Genomic DNA, 23,481 nt, shown 5'->3' with positions numbered 1-23,481 from the left:
GGCTCCTGCTCTAAGGAATCAGGGTGGGAGATGGGCGAGGCCACCGCACTGGCTTGAAGGTCAGCAAATCAGAGGGAAGAGGAGAACAGAGAAATGAGCTCGAGCCAAAATGGCTTGGAAGATGATGGTCAGATCTTCCAGCTTCATCTTAAATGAGCCAAGGAGAGGTTTAGAGTCAATTATTTTTAAAATTTGTGACACATCTGTGTGAGTGTGCATTATTTAAAGGCCAGAGTGAAGCATTAGCACTGAGAATGTTCTCTAGCAAACCATCTCTGGAGAGTGGGATGAAATCGTCTGAAACATTCTTGTATCCTGCACCTTCATTTCAAAAGATGATTTGTAACATTTTCACTGAGCTACACAACCACTTTAACCTTGCTGTATAAACACCTCCAACGTGTTCTGTTTTCAGTCACTGCTCCATCTATTTTTCCTGAACTGCTTTCTCTTACTCCAGTTCTTAATTAGGACTTTTTTGTTGCTGTTTGCCAGAGTACTCCCTTGAGTAACTATTTCTTCAAAGAGACGCATCCTTTCTGAGTTTTTGCAACTCTAAAAAAAAAAAGTCTTTTTGTTGGCTTTATCAAAGACAGCAGTTTGGCCAGGCAGAGAATATTAATACCTAGGTCACAAAGTTTCCTCCCAGAGCTTTATATAACTTCTCAACTTCTGTTAACTTAATGGATCATAAAATCCTGCAGCCAAAAAAAAATTTAAGCCACCTGAATATGCAGGCACCCAAGACTAGTTAAATCCATCAGGGGGCAACCAGTCAATAGAATACTCTCCAAAAAAAAGAACAAGGGGATACATGTATATGTATGGCTGAGTCCTTCACTGTGCACCAGAATCTATAACAACATTGTTAATCAGCTATCAATTCAGTTCAGTCACTCAGTCGTGCCCGACTCTTTGTGAACCCAGGCCTCCCTGTCCATCACCAACTCCCAGAGTTTACTCAAATTCCTGTCCATCAAGTCGGTGATGCCATCCAACCATCTCATCCTCTGTCATCCCCTTCTCTTCCCGCCCTCATTCTTTCCCAGCATCAGGGTCTTTTCAAATGAGTCAGTTCTTCGCATCAGGTGGCCAAAGTATTGGAGTTTCAGCTTCAACATCAGTCCTTCCAACATCAGTCCTTCCTTTAGGATGGACTGGTTGGATCTCCTTGCAGTGCAAGGGACTCTCAAGAGTCTTCTCCAACACCACAGTTCAAAAGCATCAATTCTTTGGCGCTCAGCTTTCTCTATAGTTCAACTCTCTAATCTGCTATACCCCAATACAAAAGGTTAAAAAAAAAAAGACAAGGAAGCTGTTTATTAATATGGAAAGAAAAATTGTTAAACCAATTGCAGAAGAGGTCTAAGGTACCCTTCCATTTATGTTAAAACAAAAAAGAGAAGGATCAGAATACACTTGTGGGTATGTACATAAAATACCTCTTTAAGGATATAGAAGGAACTAGAAACATTTGTTGTCTCTGTAGAGGGAAAGGGGGTAGTTGGGGAGGCAGGGGTGCTACAGAGATTGTTAATTGAAAAAAAAATCAAAACACTTTTTATATCTATTGAATTTGATCTTGGGGATATTCTATGGACAACAAAAATAAAACACAATTCCTATGACCTTCTCTAATTTTACTTAAAAATCAGAATAACTATCACAAATAAGTTAAACAAAGCACTGGTACACCCTGTACTTTTTTTCTTCAAGCAGACTTTCCCATGGAGATCCCAATGCACCCCTGCAGGGGGTGCTGACGAAGGCAGTCAGCCATTCAACAGATCCAGTTGTGGACTTGACTCCGAGGTCCTCTGACCATTGCAGAAACCTCCATCTCAATTTGATCCCAGGCTTTTCCATCTGTCTGGGGACAGCCTTGCTCCTTCATACAGTTCAGGCACTGGCCACCTGTAGATTATGTGTCCCTCCAGTCTTGCATTGAACTTGACCATGTCTTGCCACATGAGCACTCCATTCTTTCTTCACCCCAAAGACATATCCTTGTTTCCTTCTCTATTTCACCCACCTGAACCCCACCCCACCCCACCCCCAACACCTCTTATATATGTAGGGTTGACCAGAAAGTTCGTTCAGCTTTTTCTGTAGCTTCTTATGGAAAAATCCAAACTAACTTTCTGGCCAACCCAATGTATTGACTTTTCTGCATCTCCCCTGCAGTCCTCCTTACTTTTCTCTCGTACTTATTGTTCCTTTATACTTTTTCTCAGGGAATCCCATGTGCTTGTTTTCTAATTTTCTGTTTCAGTGCTCTGATCTGATTTTTAAAATCTCCGTGGAGGATTTTGGCTTTGAAAATCCTCTTTTTCATCCCCAAGAATTCTCTCTGTTCTGTTCACAGATTATTTCCTCTTTCCAGCCAACAGCCTTCTTTTCTAGCAATGCACTCTCTCAGCTATCACTTAGAATACACAGTAGTGTTGTTGGGGTTTTATTCCTGTATTGTACTGTTATTTGCTGTTGCTTCTAGTGCTGTTTCATGGGTGACAGGGCTCTTTAAATCCTCCGAGGCCATGCACCTGGGAGTGTCACCATGGGGACATTGGAGGGGCTCAGACAGAGTCCCACAGGGTCTGGGTTGAGTCAGGTCCTCTTTCCCAGGATGATTTCCTGAGGTGCCCCGCCTCTCCTCCAGCTGCCCCACTGCAGGCGCTTGGTCCTCTAGGCCCCCTTCCTGCTCTTGAGCTCTCGCCCACTATTGGGAGCAAGCCACAGCCCCTCCCCCTTGGGGGCGGCTCTTACCTTGGAGAGGGGCTCCTGGTCACCCCATAACGCCTTCTGGGTCATCCAGGGCATCCAAAGAGTATCGGGCGGTGGCGATTCATCGCCTACGGCCAGGGGGTTCAGCGAGGGCAGCAGCCGGCTGCGCCGCGCCTGCAAGAGCGATAGCCGGAAGCGGCCACAGGCCCTGACCACGTCTACCCAGGGCAGATTGCTGGGCCGGCGATGCGTAACGTCGCGGATGTGGAGCAAGGAGAGCGGCAAGTTACTTTTCTGGGGCGTCTCTTTCCCATCCTCGCTGGATTTTTTTGAGGAGCTGGGGGTACCCGAGGACTGGGAGGCCATCTCGGAGCCCGGCCTGGCCACGAACGGTGGCGCCACGCGCCCCCGCCCCCACCTTGGGACCCACGCGCCCTCCCTGAGCCCGGCCATCTCACTGCCTCCTCTCACCCCGCAGCATGGGTTACTCCCAGGAACATGGGCTTCGAGTTTCTGGGCGCAAGAGGAATGAGGCCAAATGTGTGAAACTGTTTGTAGGGGCTCCCGGACAACCCACTTCACGTTCCACAACAGAGACATGACCCATAAGGTATAGAATGTACCCTGGATTAATTAAGACGCAGCTGGTAGGGGTGGGTGCACACAATATATAAGGGCATGAAGGAAGTATCTGTCATAATGCTAGTGGAAAACCAAAGAACAAAATGTCACCACTCGTTCTGGAGCAGACTCAGTGCTAGTGTGAAATTAGAACAACAGAGCAAGGGCTGTCATCTCTGGGGTGTAGAAGAAGTGCCTTTCTTCTTTCATTTTTCACAATTGTTCTCATTGTTCTATGATGTTGTTCTGTGATGTTACTTTGATAATGGAAAAAAAAAACCTCTTCACTCTACTTTTTCCTTTTTAAAAAAATATTTACTTTGCTCGTTTTGGCTGCATCGGGTCTTAGTTGCTCCATAGTATGTGGGATCTTAGTTCCCCGACCAGGGATCAAACCCACGTCCCCTGCACTGGAAGGCAGATTCTCAACCACTGGCCCAGGAGGGAAGTACCTTCTTCTCTGTTCTCTTTTAAGTTTTTTGTTTGTTTGTTTGTTTTTAACATGGACCATTATTTTAAAGTCTTTATTGAATTTGTTACAATACTGCTTTTTGTTTATAATGTTTTCTGGTCATGAGGTATGTGGGATTTTTGGCTCCCTGCCCAGGAAGAGAACCCACAACCCCCTTGCAATGGAAGGCTAAGTCTTAACCACTGGATGGCCAGGGAAGTCCCCTGCTGCTGCCAAGTCGCTTCAGTCGTGTCCAACTCTGTTGGACCCCATAGACGGCAGCCCACCAGGCTCTGCCGTCCCTGGGATTCTCCAGGCAAGAACACTGGAGTGGGTTGCCATTTCCTTCTCCAATGCATGAAAGTGAAAAGTGAAAGTGAAGTTGCTCTGTTGTGTCCGACTTTTAGCGAGCCCATGGACTGCAGCCCACGAGGCTCCTCTGTCCATGGGATTCTCCAGGCAAGAGTACTGGAGTGGGCTGCCATCGCCTTCTCCGGGGAAGTCCCCTGCACTCTCCTTTTCCCAAAGTCTTATCAGAGCACATGAGACGGCCTCAGAACAGGGACCCAGGGCTACAGTGAAACACCTGGAGCCCGTGTGATCCCAGATGTGGGCACACACTCTTCCATCCTTGGTCCCAGTGCCTTCCTCAGATACTTTGGTGTCTTCTTCCTGAAGAGGCTGAGGCCGCCTGCCCGGATCCTGGGGCTGTGCCATCCACTGGGCTCCTGGCTCCCAGCACCAACCACAGGAGGGAAGGAACCACACCCCCCAGGAAAACAACAAGAATGGGAGAGCGACCACCCTGCTCCCATACGATTCCTTAAGTAAGTCAGAGTCTCCTTATCTGAACCTAGCTTTCTTTACCACGAAACCAGAGAAAAGCCTTCACTTCTCATTTCTTTTTTAAAAGTTTCAGGGAATGAAAAATCAAGAAGAAAATACAAAAATGCCATTTTAATTAAACTGTACAGTCTGAATTTCTTTCTCTGACACTAACAGAAGTTAAAAATAGAAATCAATTTCAGCAAACTTCCAAGGCAGGCTTTGAAATGTCAAGGTTTTAAAAAAAAATTATTTCACAGCATGAATTTACATATAAATACAATCTATACAATGTATTAACTGAGTGATCAATGAACTTCCATCCTGGAGGAGGTCTGGTATTGGGACGGGCAGGGGCAGAATTCAATTACTGCCTCCTTAGTGGAAGACGCTTCAGCCTGGAAGAGGAAATAAAAGAGAGTTAGATACAAACAGAAAAATTAGATGATTCAGTGGGGGAGGAATATGAAAATGCCAGGCCTTTCCCTGAATCAAAGGGGCACAAAATACAGAGAGTGAACCCACACCATGAAAGAAAGCAGCATTTAATCTGCACTCCTAAGATTCTGTTCCCCGCAAAACACACAGAGAGACTAACTCCACCTCTTATGTTAAGACCCATTTATAAAAGCAAGTTCTAATCCTGGTTTCACTTACCTATGTCATGTATGACCCTTGGGAAGGAACTAAAACAACAAAAAACCATGCTTGCTCTGGGGCCAAAAGCTCCTGAGCTGCCAGTCTTAAACTCAGCTTTGAGCACACAAGAATGTTCATGGCAGCTCTAACTCACCACGCAGAGCTGGGTCACCCTGACTCTAGATCCTTGCTCTACAGCCCCAAACTGGAATACCAAAGGCCCCCAACAACAGCATAGAAGAATACTCTGTGGTGTATCCTATTAAAGAATACTCCACGGCAATGAGAACGAACCAGTTGTTACCAGGACGGTACGGAGGAATCCCACAGGCCAGATGCAAGAGCTCCTAGTAAGGTCCCTTAAATAAATCTCAAAAACAAGCAAGAGTAATCAGCGATGACAGAAGCCAGAATGGCTGCCTTTGGGGCTAGGAGTGGGGATCGTAAGTGAGCAGGGGTTTCTGGAGTGCTGGTTTAGTCCTTGATCTAGGTAAATTCAGGTAGTGAGAATGCATGGAACGATGAGCTTATGATGTGAGTGCACTAAAGAGGGTACTCCACTGTATGATTCCAGGTCTGTGAAATTCTAGAATGGGCAAAGCTAACTTAGAGGGACAAGACGCAGATCAGTGCCTCCTGGGGAGAGGATGGAGTTGGGGGAGGCGGGGTGGCAGACTGCAATGCCATCTAGAACTAGGCCGTACCATCACTGAAGAAAAGCATCAGGGGCCCTTGACAAGAGTGAGACCTCAGCCAGGTGCTGGGGATGCAAGGAAGACCCATATGGTTGTGACCCTCAAAATGCTTCTCACAGGAGGGACTTCCCTGGTGGTCCAGTGGTTAAGAACCGGCCTTGTGAGGCAGGGGATGTGGGTTCAATCCCTGGGTCCAGGAACTAAGATCCTACATGCTGCAGAGCAACGAAGGCCCTGTGCCACAACCAGAGAGTCCATGCGCTGCAACAAAAGATCCCGCATGCTGCAACTAAGACCCAAGGAAGCCAAACAAACAAAAAAGTAAATGGAAAAAAAAAAACCACCCCTGGCAGGAGACAGATGCAGACAAGTAATACACGGAGTGGAATGAGGCACGAAAGATGGACAGGCCCCCGGTCTCTCTGTGGAGAGTCTAGGAGGCTTAGGGTTGAGGGGCTATGGAAACTATACCTTTAACAACCACGAGAGCAATATTTAAATACACTTCACACCTCTGCCCCTGCCTTCCCCCCATCCCAGGCCCTGCCTCAGTGATAAGTGCTCTCAGGAGTGTAAGAACCCCTCCAGTCCTCTTCTCTGCAAAGATGTACATACAGGTGTACACGGAGAAATCCAAAGGAGTGAGGATGATAGTACCAACTGTATACACTATTCTGTAGCTTTTGGCCTCTTATTGTTAAGTTTCAGATGCCAATCAGCAAGCAGCCCATGTTTTCTGACTGCTATGCTCGGCACACTCCACCACACCTTCCGGATGGGCATTGAGGGGCTTCCAAGTGTGCAAGTGCCTCTCTGCAGGAATGACTCATTACGTGGCCCCAAATAGTCAAGGGTGATGATATCAGGTGTTGGTAACTGCCTCTCTGGGCCTTGCTTTCCCTGCCTATGAACTAAGGGGACACGAGTCATGGGGTGTGTGAGGATTAAAGGAGCCCACACCCATGTGGGTGCCTCACAGTGCCTTACTGGCACGTGCCTTGAGAAAAGGGAGACCAGAAACAGCACAGCTGCTTCAGGGGGCTCTGGATTAAATTGAAATGCTCATATCTTTGTGTTTTTGAACCATGAGAATGTCCTGTCTACTGGAAAGACATAAGTGAAAAAGAATATGGGGCTGGCACTTGTCTTTCCAGATAGCAAATAACTATAAGGCCATAGGAATTAAAACAGAGTGGACGGGCTTCCTTGGTGGTCCAGTGGCTAGGATCTGCCTTGCAGGGGACACCAGTTCGACCCCTGGTCCAGGAAGATCCCACATGCCTTGGAGCAACTAAGCCCGTACACCACAACCACTAAGCCTGTGCTCTAGAGGCTGGGAACCACGACTACTGAGCCCATGCTCCCTAGAACCCATGCTCCACAACATGAGAAGCCTGTTTCGTCTCTCTTCATCCTGGGCCCACACCTGGACTTCCCCTACCCAGTCCTGTGGTAGACAGCAGGGTCTGCCCTGGGCTATGGGCTGAAAGGGAAGAGAAACCAGGACTTGCAGGCAGGGCCATAACAACCTCCAGAACCATCTTCCAATCCATTCCCCTCCTCTGAGGGTCACATGCTACAGTGGAACAAACTGGGATCCTGAGTAACTTTCTCAGTCCCATTGATGCTTCATTGGCTGAGCCACTGGGATTCAGGGGTTCTTTTAAATCACAGCTCATTTATTTACTCTCACTAATATTTACAACTGGCCATCTATCTGGAGAAAGTTAAGTTGGATGCCTATACTACTCTGTTCACAAAAAAAGGAAAATAAAACAACTCAAATAAACTAAATGAAAACAAAACTGAAAAAAGCATGAGGACAGTCTACATACATATACAAAATCTTACATTAGGGAAGGCCTTTAAAAGACAAAATGTAAAACACACCACCACCACCAACAAAAAAAACTAGTAAAATTGAGTGTACCAAAAATTAAAGCTTCTATTCAACAAAAGTCATGTAACAGGTAACACTCTAGAACACAAAGGATGACTATCCAGAATTATTTTTTAGTTTCTAAAAAACTTTTTATAAATTTTTAAATGTTAAAAAAAAAAAAAAGAGGGTTAGGGGGATACTTCTCTGGCAGTCCAGTGGTTAAGACTCTCTGCTTCCACTGCAAGGGTCACGGGTTTGCTAATCCCAGACCACCTGACCTGCCTCCTGAGAAACCTGTGTGCAGGTCAGGAAGCAACAGTTAGAACTGGGCATGGAACAATAGACTGGTTCCAAATTGGGAAAAGAGTAAGGAGTACATCAAGGCTGTAGATCGTCATCCTGCTTATTTAACTTATATGCGGAGTACATCATGAGAAACGCTGGACTGGATGAAGCACAAGCTGGAATCAAGATGCCAAGAGAAATATCAATAACCTCAGATATGCAGATAACACCACCCTTATGGCAGAAAGTGAAGAGGAACTAAAGAGCCTCTTGATGAAAGTGAAAGAGGAGAGTGAAAAAGTTGGCTTCAAGCTCAACATTCAGAAAACTAAGATCATGGCATCTGGTCCCATCACTTCATGGAAAATAGATGGGGAAACAGTGAGAACAGTGATAGACTTTATATTTTGGGGCTCCAAAATCACTGCAGATGGTGATTGCAGCCATGAAATTAAAAGATGCTTGTTCCTTGGAAGAAAAGTTATGACCAACCTAGACAGCATATTAAAAAGCAGAGACATTACTTTGCCAACAAACGTCCATCTAGTCAAGGCTATGGGTTTTCCAGTGGTCATGTATGGATGTGAGAGTTGGACTATAAAGAAAGCTGAGCACCAAAGAATTGATGCTTTTGAACTGTGTTATTGGAGAAGACTCTTGAGAGTCCCTAGGACTGCAAGGAGATCCAACCAGTCCATATTAAGGAAATCCGTTCTGAATATTCATTGGAAGGACTGATGCTGAAGCTGAAACTCCTGATGCAAAGAACTGACTCATTTGAAAAGACCCTGATGCTGAGAAAGACTGAAGGCGGGAGGAGAAGGGGATGACAGAGGATGAGATGGTTGGATGGCATCACTGACTCAATGGACATGAGTTTGAGTAAACTCCAGGAGTTGGTGATGGATGGCGAGGCCTGGTGTGCGGCAGTCCATGGGGTCACAGAGAGTCGGACATGACTGAGCAACTGAACTAAGGTGAACTGAACAGAGAACTAAGATACTACCTGCATGCCTCACAGTGTGGGCCAAAAAATTTGTTTTTAATTTTTTTAATAATAATTCCTAAAAATCAGTAAAACAGTACCTAAAATCCAGAAAAACAGTCTAACAGAGGACAGAACATTGTGAAATGTTCAGGAGCACGTTATTCACAAAGGAGCCCACAGGAAACGCTGAGACACAAAGCAAAGGATACTCGGCCTCGTTACTGATCCAGGAAATGCAGTGAAGATGACATGCCATTCTTCACCCATCAGGCTGCCAAACATCTCCATGCTGCTTGTAGCTGATGTAACAACAAGGTACTTCACAGTTCAAATGGATAGAGCCCCTTTTGACAACAGTTTGGTGGTATTTATTCCTTGCTTCTAAGGGCTTCCCTGGTGTTTCAGATGGTAAAGCGTCTGCCTGCAATGCGGGAGACCCGGGTTCGATCCCTGGGTTGGGAAGATCCTCTGGAGAAGGAAATGGCAACCCACTCCAGTACTTTTGCCCGGAAAATTCCATGGACTAGATTTATGTTAAAAATGTGAAACAAAATGTGTATGTACCTGTGTGTGTGTGTGTGTGTGTGTAGTTGTGTAAAAAAGTCTTCAAAGTTACAAAGCAACTGACAACAGAGGGGACTGTGGAGAGAAGAGAGATTTGGGAAACTGGTCACAGTTTTACCTGTAAGATTTGAATGTTCACAGCAATAATATATTTACGTATTACTTATGCAATTAAAAGTTAACTTTATAAAAAGCTGAGTCAACACACAAATCTATCATTCCTGACATTTGCCTCTAAGCAAACATGGCAAGGTTTCAATCCGCCTCTGCGCTGCCTACCGTCTCAGCAACTCCTGGGGTGACAGGTCTGTGGGCCCTTCTTCACTCTGGCTGTCGCTGCTGTCTGTACTCTCAGAACTACTACTTTTCTCTGATTTTTTATTCTTTTGCTTGCCTTTGTGCTTGTGTTTTCGGTGTTTCTTTTTCTGAAAAAAAGTAAATAAATAACTTTAAGGAGAACAAATAGGTGTTTCCATCCCTTATTCAGCACAATTACAGGCTAATGAGGCATTTGGTTGCTGGAGTCATTCAAAAACAAAACCGAAGCGCCTTCCCTGGTGGTCGGTCCAGTGGTTAAGCACGAAGAAAAAACTGGGCGAAGGTTAGAGGACAGCACACAGGCTGTTGAGAAACAAGGGAGTTTGGTTTTCAAACTTGTCAGCACCAGTTCCTTTCCTTTCACTCCAGGAGAACTTCTCCTATCTTCCATGCTCAAGAATTCTGTTTTCTGGGAGCTAAAAGTGGAGCTGTTTCTAATCAGTTCTCCTACTGCCCAGACCACTGTGGGAGCCCAGCACTAACGTTAACTGAATTAAACGTCTGCACCATAATGCAAAAGAAGATACCGATGTTGAGGTAAGGGCTGTCAATGGTGTTCTTCAAGTGTCTATCACTTCAAATGACAAGCTACAGACCCAAGTCTCTATTGGTAGTGATGACAAAGTAGTTGAGAAATATTCAAACTAATACCTTCTTTTTATATTGAATAATAATCAATATTAAATGCTCTTATTATTTAATTATTTAAACAATTATTTTATTAAAGTTAGTAATTAACTGTTTTATTACTTAATACTCAACCATTATTCTAAGATATTTATTTATTTATTTATTTTCAGCTGCATAACTTGTGGGACCTTAGGTCCCCGACTAGGGATAGAACCCAGGTCCCTGACGTGAAAAGCGCTGAGTCCTAACCACTGGACCACCAGGGAATTCCCAACTCTAAGATATTAAATGTCCTTATTTCCTACTTTTTCATGTTCATGAATTTAAAAAAAAATTAAGTACAACGGAATAAATTAAAATATTCTGTCTGAAAGAAAAACAAAGGGTTTTTGAAATCAAGGGGTTACACTGAATTGATATTAAGTCAAGTCAGTGAGAGACCTGTGGCCACATCCCTCTTTGACTGGCTTCCTGGAGGCTGGGGCATCTGATACCACACACCCAGAAGTTACTCACCTTCTCTTTCTTCCGTCTATGCTCTTTCTTGGTCTTGTGTTTTTCTTTGTTCTTTTTATGTTTCTCTTTGAGAGGTGCCTCAAGTTTTTGACGTGCATCTGAAACACAGACGTAATAAAGACATGAACTAGAGGCACCCATGGGGAAAAAAAAGGCTAAATTACTGAATTCAGTAATGACGCAGATAGAACGTTTACCATTAAGGCAGAACTCCAGCCCTACCTCACTGGTAAACAAGCAGATTAGTGTGTCACACTGTAGCTCTGTATTTAGAAACTGCCAGAAACCTCAACCTAAGACCTGTTTGATCCAACTAGTGTTTGGCCACAGCCTTATCTGCCAGATGAAGATAAAGTCAGACTAGAATACCTACAAGCTTTCTGTAATTTAACATCTTTGGGTAAACTCAAAGACGGATCAGAATCTGCATCTGGCTCTGTCACCAGCTCTGTGATCTTTGACATGTTGTTTTCCCACCTGAAAAAAGGGGAAAACAAGAATCCTTATCCCCTTAGGGACATAGAGAGGATCAGAAGGGACCATAAACATGAACCCCAAAGCCGTAACCGCCAGGCCCTCTGAAAGCCTCCTCCCTTTCCAAAAGCACATTTCACATGAGCTCGTCTTATACCTGGAAACACTAAAAACTTAGCATCAAAAGAACATAGTGTACGTGATCATTAAAAATGACTAAACAAGTTGCATGAGCTCAAATTCTCCATCTCCAAATTCCGACCGAATCGTTTTCATGAACTTCCAGTCATCAAACCAGCAGAAGACTATCCAGAGTAGAAACACTGTGAAACATTAAATCAACTTTTATCTACTTAAAAAAAAGCTCCAAGGTATTTCACAAATACAGTTTATTTTTCAAACCAGGTGAACAGATATCTGCAACTTTCTAGTATCATGTTGTGGTCAGATATTTCCAAATTTGACCTCCCCAAACTATTTTTTTTAATGCTAGTTTTTGGAAAATAACTCATAGACCAAATTAGGTTATTAACTATTACAAAGATATCAAGGGCTCTTCTGGGAAACAGCCATAAGTAACTTAGCTTTCAGGTACTGACACACGTATTTTTAAACTAAGGATCTGAACAACTATAGAGATGAGAAATACATTCACCACAATTTGTCAAGACCTCACACTTTTTACTCCTCTCTGCTTTCTATCATTTCTTTGAAGGCTGGGTTAATTAACCAAACTGATATGTGTAAGTGGATACTACAGGAAACCATAAAGTAGGTAAGAGAATTTTATGTCATTTATACATCTGGGCCCTATTATCAGATGTGTGTTAACCCAGCTTTCAAAGAGATGATAAACCAGTATAAACATTTTATGGTGAGAAGTCAATTTAAGCTGGCAACAAACGGAAGTCGTCAACAGACACTGGGGGAGGAGAATGAGCTGTATTTACTGCTGAAAGGATTAGTTTTATTTATTTATTTTTTTGCTACATTAGCCAAAGGATTAAAAATAAAAGTATCAGAATATCCTTCTCTCTACAATTCCTGTTCCATCTTTGTGTCCTAGATTTTTACTTTTTTTTAAAATTTCTATGCTGCTGCTGCTAAGTTGCTTCAGTCGTGTCCAACTCTGTGCGACCCCATAGACGGCAGCCCACCAGGCTCCCCCGTCCCTGGGATTCTCCAGGCAAGAACACTGGAGTGGGTTGCCATTTCCTTCTCCAATGCGTGAAAGTGATACTAAGGACCCTTCTGTTAAAAAGAAGATTGAAGGTGTCTGAGACTGAAGAGCAGCTACTATCATTTAGGTACAAGGTGGAAGCACTGATTTTCCAAGTGTGGCTGAGAACAGACAAGCGAGGAAGAAATGTATATATTTGGGTGGCCCCGTGCTGGATTATGTTAGTGGGTGGAACGACGTGATTAGAGTTGTCCTATCCTAGGGGGAGACTCTGGGTCCATGCAAATGGATGACGCAAAGCACTCGCGACTCACTGGGGCAGAAGACTGGGGGCAGCCGTGGGCCGAACGCCTCTCTTTCATCTATCTGCATCTTCTGAATCGGGAAGAATGGTGCAGGCTCCTGGGGTGCTGGCTCGCTAGCTGAAAAACATCAGGGTATTAATTACATACACATGCCAAACATCAATGTACTTGAGTCTAAAACTATTTCACCAGATAACATGTGCTTTTCTTCAGTACCCCACTTAACCAGCTCACGCCAAATGCTGAGGATACAGAGAGAACACGCAGGCCCGACCTCTGACTTCATGGACATTTGAGCTGGAATGTCGGTCACCCAAGGACACCTGCAACTAGGTGCCCCAGTGGCTGTACCACTGAGGTGGCGAGGGTGCTTGTCATACACACTCACATCAGCTGAGACCTAAAAGGTTGAAATACATCCTTGAGGGAGGGCCATCTCAGGAGAATAAAGACTTAGAAACAAACAGGATGTCAGACTGATCAAGCTCAGAAGGCTTCACATCACTCAAATTGTCAAAGGGCAGAAAAACTGAATATGAACAAATTATCATGTTCACATTAATAATCTCATTTTTAAAGAAGAGATGATTTGGTTTTCAGAGATAAGAGAGAAAGATGGGGCAAGTCTAGAAAAATATGTATTGAAGTGTTGGTGGTTATCTCTGGGAAAGAGGGATTCCAAGAGACTTAAGCTTTCTATATTTCTGAATTTTTAAACTTTTCAAGTAACATACAATTGTGTAATTAAAAAAATAAGTTGCCTTTTTTTCACAGAAGAAATTAATAAATAGGCTGACATTTGTGGTCACCTACAAACAAACAGTATCTTATATCTCTACATAACTTTTTGGGTAAAGGCCCTTAAAAATTATACCTAAGTCTACCACAGACTGACAAGGGCAAGAAGAACACTCTAAGACTGAGATGGGAAATTCTGTCCACCCACCCAAGCATCTGAAAAGTCTCCCACCCTTGCAGATGGCCCCCAATCCTATGCCCGAACCCCTGGCTGGGGTAAACAGAACAGGTAGAACAGGCTACTAACCAAGAGTCAGACTCATTATAATGAGAACAGAAACCACCTACCAAGTGCTACTTATGTGCCAGGCAATGCCCATCTGACAGGTGAGCCAGAGCACACAATCTGCCCTACAGAGAAGAAAGCAGAAGAACCCCTGTACATATTATGACCAAATGTTTCCTACTAATCCTGGCATCTTGTCATCAACCACATGAAAAAAAGGAAGTTTTTTTTTTAATGAAAATTTTACTACTTTTTAATTCTTCTCAACTAGCACACATAGGAAAATCAATATTATCAAACATAGCCATTCTAAAGATACACCATAGATTTATGCCAGAGAGGAGGAAAAAAAAAGAACTCTGCTCCATCTCAATTAAAAATGCAAAAGATTATGAATGAGTGAGTGAGTGAAAGTCGCTCAGTCATGTCTTACTCTGTGACCCCATGGACTAATGTAGCCCACCAGGCTCGCCTCTGTCCATGGGATTCTTCAGGCAAGAACACTGGGTGGGTTGCCGTTCTATAAATCATATAAATATTTTTGGATCTGTCTACTAAGGAAAGCAAAAATAAACAAATAAGACCTAATTACACTAAAAAGCTTTTGCATGGCAAAGAAAACCATCAACACAGTGAAAAGACAACTGAATGGAACAAATGTTTGCAAATGACATGACTGATAACGGTTAAATATCCAAAATATTTAAACAGCTCATACAACTCAACATCAAAAACATTTTATAAGTAAACAACCCAATTAAAAAATGGGCACAAGACCTGAAGAGACATTTTTCAAAGAAGACATACAGATGGCCAACAGGCATATGAAAAGATGTTCAACATCACTAATCAGCAGAGGAATGCAAATCAAAACATGATGAAAAAAAACACAAGATATCACCTTACACTTGTCAGAATGCCTACCATCAAAAAGACCACAAATAACAAATGTTGGTGAGGATACAGAGGAAAGAATTCCTGTACGTTGCTGGTAGGAGTGTAAACTGGTGCAGCCGCTGTGGAAAGTAATACAGAGATTCCTCAAAAAACTAAATGGAAATATCATATGATCCAACAATCCCACTCCTGAAGATATTTCCAGAAAAAAAAAACAAAACACAACTCTATTTTGAAAAGATACATCTACCCGAATGTTAACAGCAACATTATTTATAATAGTCAAGATATGTAAGCTACCTAAGTGTCCATCAACAGAGGAATGGATAAAGAAGATATGGTACATACACACACACACACACACACACACACACACACACACACACACACACGTACACAGGAATATTATTCAGCCATAAAAAAGGAAATTTGCCATTTGCAATACCACAGATGGACCTGGAAGGTATTATGCATACTGAAATAATTCAGACAGAGAAAGACAAACACAGTGCATTATCACTTACATGGGAATATAAAAAATAAAACAAGTGCATAAATATAACGCAACAGAAACAGACTCACAGACACAGAAAACAGTCTAGTGTTTACCAGTGGGGAGCGATAAGGAGAGAGGGGCAAGAGAAGGGTAGGGGATTCAGTGATACAAACTACTACGTAGAAAATAATTAAGCTACAGGGTATCCCCTGGCGACCCAGTGGTCAGAACTCCGCACTTTTACTGCGGAGAGTGCGGGTTTGGTCCTTGGTCAGGGAACTAAGATCCAGTGAGCCGCAAGGTACAACAACAGCAACAGCAAAAAAGCTACAAGGATATATTGTTCAGCACAGGGAACAGCCAAAGTTTTAGAACACCTTTAAATGGCATATAATCTATAAAACTTTTGAATCACTATGTCATATACCCAAACATAATACTGTAAGTTAACTATACTTAAATAAAACTTGTTTTAATTTAAAAAACACGAAACTTAAAAACATCATCAGTTGCTAATTATCCTGGTTAAAAATTGATACCAAATGAAGGAGCAGCTTCCCTATAGACACCACTGTTTTCTTTTTCAGATTCCAAAGTCTGAAATATCTGACATACCTTGTGCCACAGATGATGCTTCAACCAAGTCAGTCTCTTGGGAACTTTTGAAGTCCGCTTCCCTGGTACCCTCCTGATCATCCTCACTGTCACCTTGCTCATCCTCAGAGGATGAAGACTTCTCATCAGAGGAGCTGGCAAAGATGGCCTTGAATAAGTCCATGGATGGGCGGCTACCCTCTCCTTCAGTCTGTGAATCCACATCTTTGTTCACTACCTGTATTAACAGTGAAATGAGAATCAGAGGTGAAGAGGCAAGGATGAAAAGAGCTACACATTCTAGAGCACGGCTCATGCACACGCACAGGTGCTCGTGTCTGTACTCACGTGTGTGGGGCTCCATATCCACACATTTGCTAATTAAACATTGATCACTCACGTATTATCATTTTGTGGTACTTTTCTGATTCAATACCCGTAGACCACACTGACTGGTAGAAGCAGCTGAAACCTCTCATGGAAAGAGGTCATCAATCAGAACTGCAACGGACCCAGAAAAAGGCAGCAGGGACTAGCACAGCACCTCTGTCCCGGCTCCAAAAGTCTATCTGAGGCTTCTATGCTGGTCCAGTGGTTAGGAATCCACCTTGGAGGCAACAGACACCGGTTCGATCCCTGGTCTGGGAAGATCCCACATGCTGAGGAGCAACTAAGTCTGCGAGCCACAACTACTAAGCCCATGTGCCCTAGAGCCCATGCTGCGCGACAAGAGAAGCCACCACTGTGAGAAGTAGTAGCCCCCGCTGCTGCAACTAGAGAAAGCCGTCGTACAGCAACGAAGACCCAGCACAGCCAAAAATAAGTAAATAAATAAAATAAAATAAAAAAAAGTCTATCTGAGCCTTTAGAAGTCCAAACATGAAAGGTAGTGAAGACAGTGTACTCAATAAAAGGTGCTGAAAACTGGGGACCTTCTCATTTGGATAGCAAGATCAAACCAGTAAATCCTAAAGGAAATCAACCCTGAATATTCATTGGAAGGACTGATGTTGAGGCTGAAGCTCCAATACTTTGGCCACCTGATTCGAAGAGCCAACTCATTGGGAAAAGACCCTGATGCTGGGAAAGACTGAGGGCTGGAGGAGGGGGAGGTGTAGAGGATGAGATGGTTGGATGGCATCACTGACTCAATGGACAAATTTGAGCAAACTCCAAGAGACAGTGAGGGAGAGGGAAGTTTGGCCTGTTGCAGTCCCTGGGGTCGCAGAGTTGGACATGACTGAATGACTGAACAACCACACAATGGGGAGAGTTCGAGGAACACACTGACGAAGTGATCCTGGAGCTCCCCTCTGCAATTACAGGTCACCCTTCCTAAAAGCAGCCAGGATGGAGGGTCAGGCTAGTGACTTTGTACATACCCCATCCTATAAACAGGGACAAAGGTATGAAGAAGGCATGGTTCCCACATCCCAACAGCTTATCACCAGACAGACATGGGCAAATTAAAGTACTACGTGTAAACAGCAGCCACAAGAGTGGCTGAGATCAGAATCCACTTCAGTCCTTCCGTTTTACCACTGAAGAATGTAGGTCAGGAACGACAAGAGGCTCTGTCAACGACGCACATGTGCTATACATAAACACACACATGCTACATGCCCCGGGTGGGCCTGGACTCTACCCAGTGGAGCTCTCATTCTCGGCCAGTAGTCCCTCCCATATCCCACACCACCTCCAATTTCTGAAGCAGAGTTATAAACACGTGAAGAAAACCAATACAAGATGGAGTTTGTGACTGTGTAAAATCCTTTCCCATAGAAAAAAATTAAGGATATCATTGTCCACTAAAAATAACCAGGGCACCTTGGAGTAAGGACTGACTCTAGAATTGGGGCTGAGATATAAAAAGATGAGCTTAGAACATCTAACTGTGCCCAGAAAGTGAGGACACACTCACAGCGTAAGAGGGATGTGCCAATGGCACACAGGAGCCACACTGAAGGGGCTTCAACTAACCAAACCGGGACAGCTGGAGCATTAAAATAAGTTGGGGCTCCCCTGGCAGTCCAGTGGTTAAGACTCCACGCTTCCACTGCAGGAAGCACGGGTTCAATCCCTGGCCGGGGAACTAAGATCCCACATGCCACACACTGCGGTCAAAAAAAATGACAGTACTCGATTATCCCTTTGGGTAAAATAGGAAACCGTGGGTCCACAGGGATAAAAATAATTTGATGAGGGACAGCGTGTTTATATATTTCAGAGCTCTTCAATTTGTATCAAAAACAAAGTAAAAATGATAAATAAATAAATGCACTTAACTACAAAAGGGAAAAGACCAACTTCATAGTGGAGAGGTCCGGCCGATACCACCTTACCCGAGCAAGCAAAGTGAGAGTCAGGAACAGGACAAATCAACGCCATGCGCCACTTTGGCAGGGCACGCTGAGACCACAGTGGCACCCCTTCTCAAGTGTTCCTGCCAAAGATGCAGGCGCGGGTCTAATCCTAAGCAAAGGCCAGACGAGCCCAAACTGAGGACTATTCTACAAACCGCTGGCCCGTAACCATCAAAAGTATCGAGATCATGAGAGTCAAGGAAAGACTGAGGAACTGTTCCAAGACTGAAGGAGACTAAAGAGTCGTGGCAGCTCAATGCAGCGGTGATGCTGCACTGCACTCTTTGGCTGTGAAGGACAGCTAGTGGATCTCGAACGGGTTGGAGGACTGGGCAGTAATAACGCATCAATGTTGACTTGCTGATTGTGATGGATGTTCCGTGGTTGTATAAGAGAACGCCCTTCCTGGGACTTCCCCGGTGGTCTGGTGGTTAAGAATCCGTGAAATACAGGGGACAAAGATTTGATCCCTGGTCAGGGAACTAAGATCCCACATGCCTCCTGGCAACAAAGCCTGAGAGCCACAACTAGAGAGAGTCCGTGCACTGCAATGAGAGATCCCACATGATGATGAAACACAGATCCCGTGAGCTGCAACTAAGGCCTGATGAGGCCAAACAAACACATAAAAAGAGGATGCCCTTCTTTAAAAGAAAACGTGGGTGTGATGGGGCATCCGACTGGCAATTCATACTCAAGTGGTTCAGGAAAAAAAATTGTCTACACTGTATCTAAACTTTCAAGATTGTTTCAAACTTTTCAAAGTTATAAAAATGTCAGGAGAGAGGCTAACAGCGAAGCACAGGAAATCATAGCCACAATTCCCTATAAAAGTCATGTATTTGATATTTTTATGACAAACCACAAACACCAAAGTCACATGCACGGACCATTACTGAATGACACTGTTTGCAGACAGTCCTGACCTTTAATAGTGTCTGTATTATTAAATGTCCCTTGGCGTGGGAAATGGCAACCCACTCCAGGATTCTTGCCTGGAAAATGCCATGGACAGAGGAGTCCATGGGGTCGCAAAGAGTCGAACATGATTGAGCAACTGAGCAAATATGGACATTATTAAATGTACATGAGTATATAAGACATTCTACACTTAGATAGCCACAGAAGATGTTTTTTTTGTTTATATTTTTTCCAGAATATAATAGGAGCTGTACTGAAATTAAACAATTAACAACATACACCAAACACACAACAACTACATCTACAAAGCTCCCTAATCACCACCACCCCCACCTTCCACCAAAAGTGTGCACATTCACAATTGTGGTGATTCAGGGAAAGAAATTAATTAACTCAGAAAGGGGAAGAGACCCTGCTACGGTCACAATCGAATAACTAAAAAAGCAAGAACCAAGACATTTCAGTCAAAATTATCTAAATACTATCGCAACATGATTTGAGAAAATCTAGAAGGTTTTCTGGAGAAGGAAATGGCAACCCACTCCAGTGTTCTTGCCTGGAGAATCGCAGGGATGGGAGAGCCTGGTGGGCTGCTGTCTATGGGGTCACACAGAGTCGGACACGACTGAAGTGACTTAGCAGTAGCAGTAGCAGAAGGCTTTCTAACCCAATGACCATATCACAGAGCCAGAACCCCCGGGTTTTATACCATTAAACCCCAAAGGGCATGGTTCCAAATCCATGGTGGCGTGGGGGATGGCTGCTGCTGCTGGGCTCAGCAGGAGGGGGACCATTTTTTCTGACCATAGGAGCTGTGGTTCCAACAGTCTGGAGTGAATGTCACTGCTGTCTTCCCCGGCCTGCCCTCCTGCCACTTGACTCCAGACAGAAAAAGTCACAGGAAGTACAAGGCAGAGCAAGGAAACAAAAGCCCCAACTTTCTAACTGGAGGACTTAAAAGGCATGTCAGCAATATCAGGAAGAGGAGGAGCTGAATAGGGTGATCCAGGGGTAATGAGTTTCTTTCTGCCTCACCTCTGAGCTCAGGGATCTGATTCTGAACAGCAAACCATAGCCTTTGATAACAGAACTATGGGATTAACTACCAGCCAGATCCCAGACCAGCCACGAGGAACAGCACATATGGGAAAGATCTGAAGAGTACTATATAAAGGCTTTGAAAACTTGAAGAGCATTTCAACCAAGAGTGGTTAGAACTTGCAGCCTGAACCTAATTAGGTCCATTGTCCACTTAAGCAAAACAAAACAATACAAAACATCGAGATTCTCCTTAGAATTTAAACAAGACCCAGAATCTCATAACATTAATATTCAAAGTTTCCAGAATGCAATCCAACCTTGAATAGGGAAAGTGTTAGTCACTAAGTCATGTCTAACTCTTTACGACCCCATGGACTGTAGCCTGCCAGGCTCCTCTGTTCATGGAATTCTTCAGGCTAGAATACTGGAGTGGGTAGCCGTTCCCTTCTCCAGAGGATTTTCCCAATCCAGGGAACAAACCCGGCTCTCCTAAATGACAGGCAGATTCTTCATCATCTGAGCCACCAGGGAAGCCCAAAAAGCCTATAGCACCTGATATTCCCAGGCATTCTCGCATCCAAGTACTAACCAGATCCCTGCTTAGCTTCTAAGATTAGATGAGATCGGGTACATTCAGGGTGGTACGGCCAGAGACAAAACTTACTTGGTACACAACAAACAGGAAAATCTCAACTTGCAAAAGATAGTCAACAGATGCCAACCTCAAATGACAAAAATCAAAATGACAAAAATGTTGGAATTAGAAGATAGATTTTAAAGCAGCTATTATAACCATGCTCCAAGAATAGAGACAAACAAATGAAAAGATTTTTTAAAAGTCTTAGCAAATAAATAAAAGATATAAATACAATAACCCAAGTTAAAAATTCACTGGATGGACTCAATAGCAGAATGGAAATGGCAGAGAAAAGACTCAGTGAACTTAAAGACAAATCAAGAGAAATTATCTAATGTAAACAGAGGGGAAAAAAGATTGAAAAACAGAACAGAGGTTCAGAGACCTATAGTATAAATTCATTTAATGTCATTAGAGTCTCAAGAGAAGCGTGAGAATGTGTGCAGAAAAATGTATCTGGGGGAATTCCCTGGTGGTTCAGTGGTTAGGATTCTGCAATTTCACCGCTGAGGACTTGGGTTCCATCACCAGTCAGGAAACTAAGATCTCATAAGCCACTCTGTGTGGCAAAAAAGAATTTTTATAAAAGAAAAATATTTGAAGAAAATAATAGCTGAAAATGCCCCAAATTTGTTCAAACACAAAGATTCAAGAAACTCAGCAAACCCCAAACAAAATAATCTCAAAGAAATTCACACCCAGATACATCGTTATCAAACAGCCAAAACCGAAGACAAAGTGAAAATCTTAAAAGGAGTCAGAGGAAGAAAATCACGTCATTACAAGGAGAGGAAGAACAATGTGAATGGCTGCAGGTTTCTCATCAGGAACCACGAGGCCAGAAGGAGGTGGTAGAATATTTTTAAAGAACTGAAAGAAAAGAACTGTTGACCCAGAATTCTACATCCAGCAAAAATATCCTTTAGGAATGAAGATGAAATACAGGATATTCTCAGATGAAGGAAAATTAAGAGAATTAGTTGTTGGAACTGCTTGGAAAGAAATGCTAAAGGAAGGAAATGATAAGGGGGAAATTTGGAACTTCAGGAACAGAAATGGTAATATCCAAGTAGATCAAACATATTATCTCCTCAGCAGTTCTCTAAAATATGTATAACAATGGAAAGCAACAATTTAAATATTGTCTGCTGAAGTTTTTTGAGAATATATATATATTAATATGTAGCATATAAGACAACAACATAAAGCAGGGAGGGTAAAGGGATTGCACATTCCACTCAAAGTGATAAAATATCAATTCTAAATACATGGTGAAAAGGTTAAGTATGTGTATTGTAACTCCTAGGGCAATCACTGAAAAACAGAGTAAAAAATTAGACAAATTAAAATGGAATACTAAAAATTATTAAAGTAATATGAAAGAAAGTAGTAAAGGAGAATCATAGGAATGAAAGAGAGGGAATAGAATACAAATAATAAAACTACAAACCAAAATCCAATTATATCTACAAATAACATTAAATGCAAATGGTTAAAACATACAAAGATTAAAACACACAGATTATCAAAATATATTTAAAAATAAAAGACCTAATAACAATGACACGCTGTTTATTAAAAACCCACTTTAAATGTAATGATAAAGAGTAATATTACATAATGATGAAAAAGGTCAATTCACCAACAAAACGTACATCCTGGGAATTCCCTGGCAGTCCAGTGGGCAGGACTCTGCACACTCACTGTTAAGGGCCTGGTTTCAATCCCTGGTTGGGGATTGATCCTGCATGCCGCACAGGGTGGCCAAAAAAACATAATACCTCTATATAAAACAATCCTCAGTGTGTATGTACCTAACAAGAAAAGTTTCAAAATACAGGAAACAAGCACTTGGGAATACAGTATGGCAATTTCTTACAGTGACATCTGTATGTACATATTTCCCACCAATCCCACAATTAGGTCTTTACCCTAGAGAAGCGTAAACTTATGTTCACACACAAATCCACACACGAATATTCACAGCAGCTTTAGTTATGATAACCAAAAGCTGCAAACAACTCTAAGTCCTCAAAGAGTGAATGGACCACGACGCTGTGGTGCACCCATACAACGAAATATTAAGCAACAAACCGGGTACACACCCAGTACTGAGGAATCTCAAAGGCATGACACTAAGTGAAAGAGGCCAGTCTCAAAAGGCTATTTATGTATATTGCCTGATTCCACTTATATAACATCCTTCAAGGAACAAAACTATGGAGACTGAGTTGAGAGCAACGGTTGACACGGGTTTAGGGTGATGGGAGGGTATAGCCACAAAGAGACGGCATGAGGGAATGTTTGAGGTGATGGTATCTCTCCGCATCCTGATTATGGTGCTGGTTCCATGAACTTACATATGTGTAAAAACTCATTGAACTGTATGTTTTTTTAAACAGTCAAGTTTA

The 23,481-nt window shown here is 43.1% G+C and overlaps 2 protein-coding genes across 2 annotated transcripts in view; both read right to left on the bottom strand.

The window, feature by feature from the left end:
* The window catches only part of WDR88 (WD repeat domain 88), a 48,698-nt gene extending 45,374 nt beyond the window's left edge, over positions 1-3,324 (bottom strand). Inside the window, exon 1 of the mRNA XM_002695000.6 lies at positions 2,767-3,324. Coding sequence (XP_002695046.4) covers positions 2,767-3,324 — 558 coding nt within the window. The remainder of the gene's footprint in view (positions 1-2,766) is intronic.
* A 1,414-nt stretch (positions 3,325-4,738) lies between these two features.
* Positions 4,739-23,481, bottom strand: part of GPATCH1 (G-patch domain containing 1) — a 55,715-nt gene continuing 36,972 nt past the window's right edge. Inside the window, 5 exon segments of the mRNA NM_001075778.1 lie at positions 4,739-5,019; positions 9,954-10,099; positions 11,139-11,236; positions 13,107-13,214; positions 16,130-16,346. Of these exon segments, the coding sequence (NP_001069246.1) occupies positions 4,989-5,019; positions 9,954-10,099; positions 11,139-11,236; positions 13,107-13,214; positions 16,130-16,346 (600 nt within the window). The 3' untranslated portion in view covers positions 4,739-4,988.

This window comes from Bos taurus, chromosome 18 (assembly GCF_002263795.3).
Source record: "Bos taurus isolate L1 Dominette 01449 registration number 42190680 breed Hereford chromosome 18, ARS-UCD2.0, whole genome shotgun sequence".
NCBI lineage: Eukaryota > Metazoa > Chordata > Mammalia > Artiodactyla > Bovidae > Bos > Bos taurus.
This window is presented reverse-complemented; position numbering and strand designations above follow the sequence as displayed.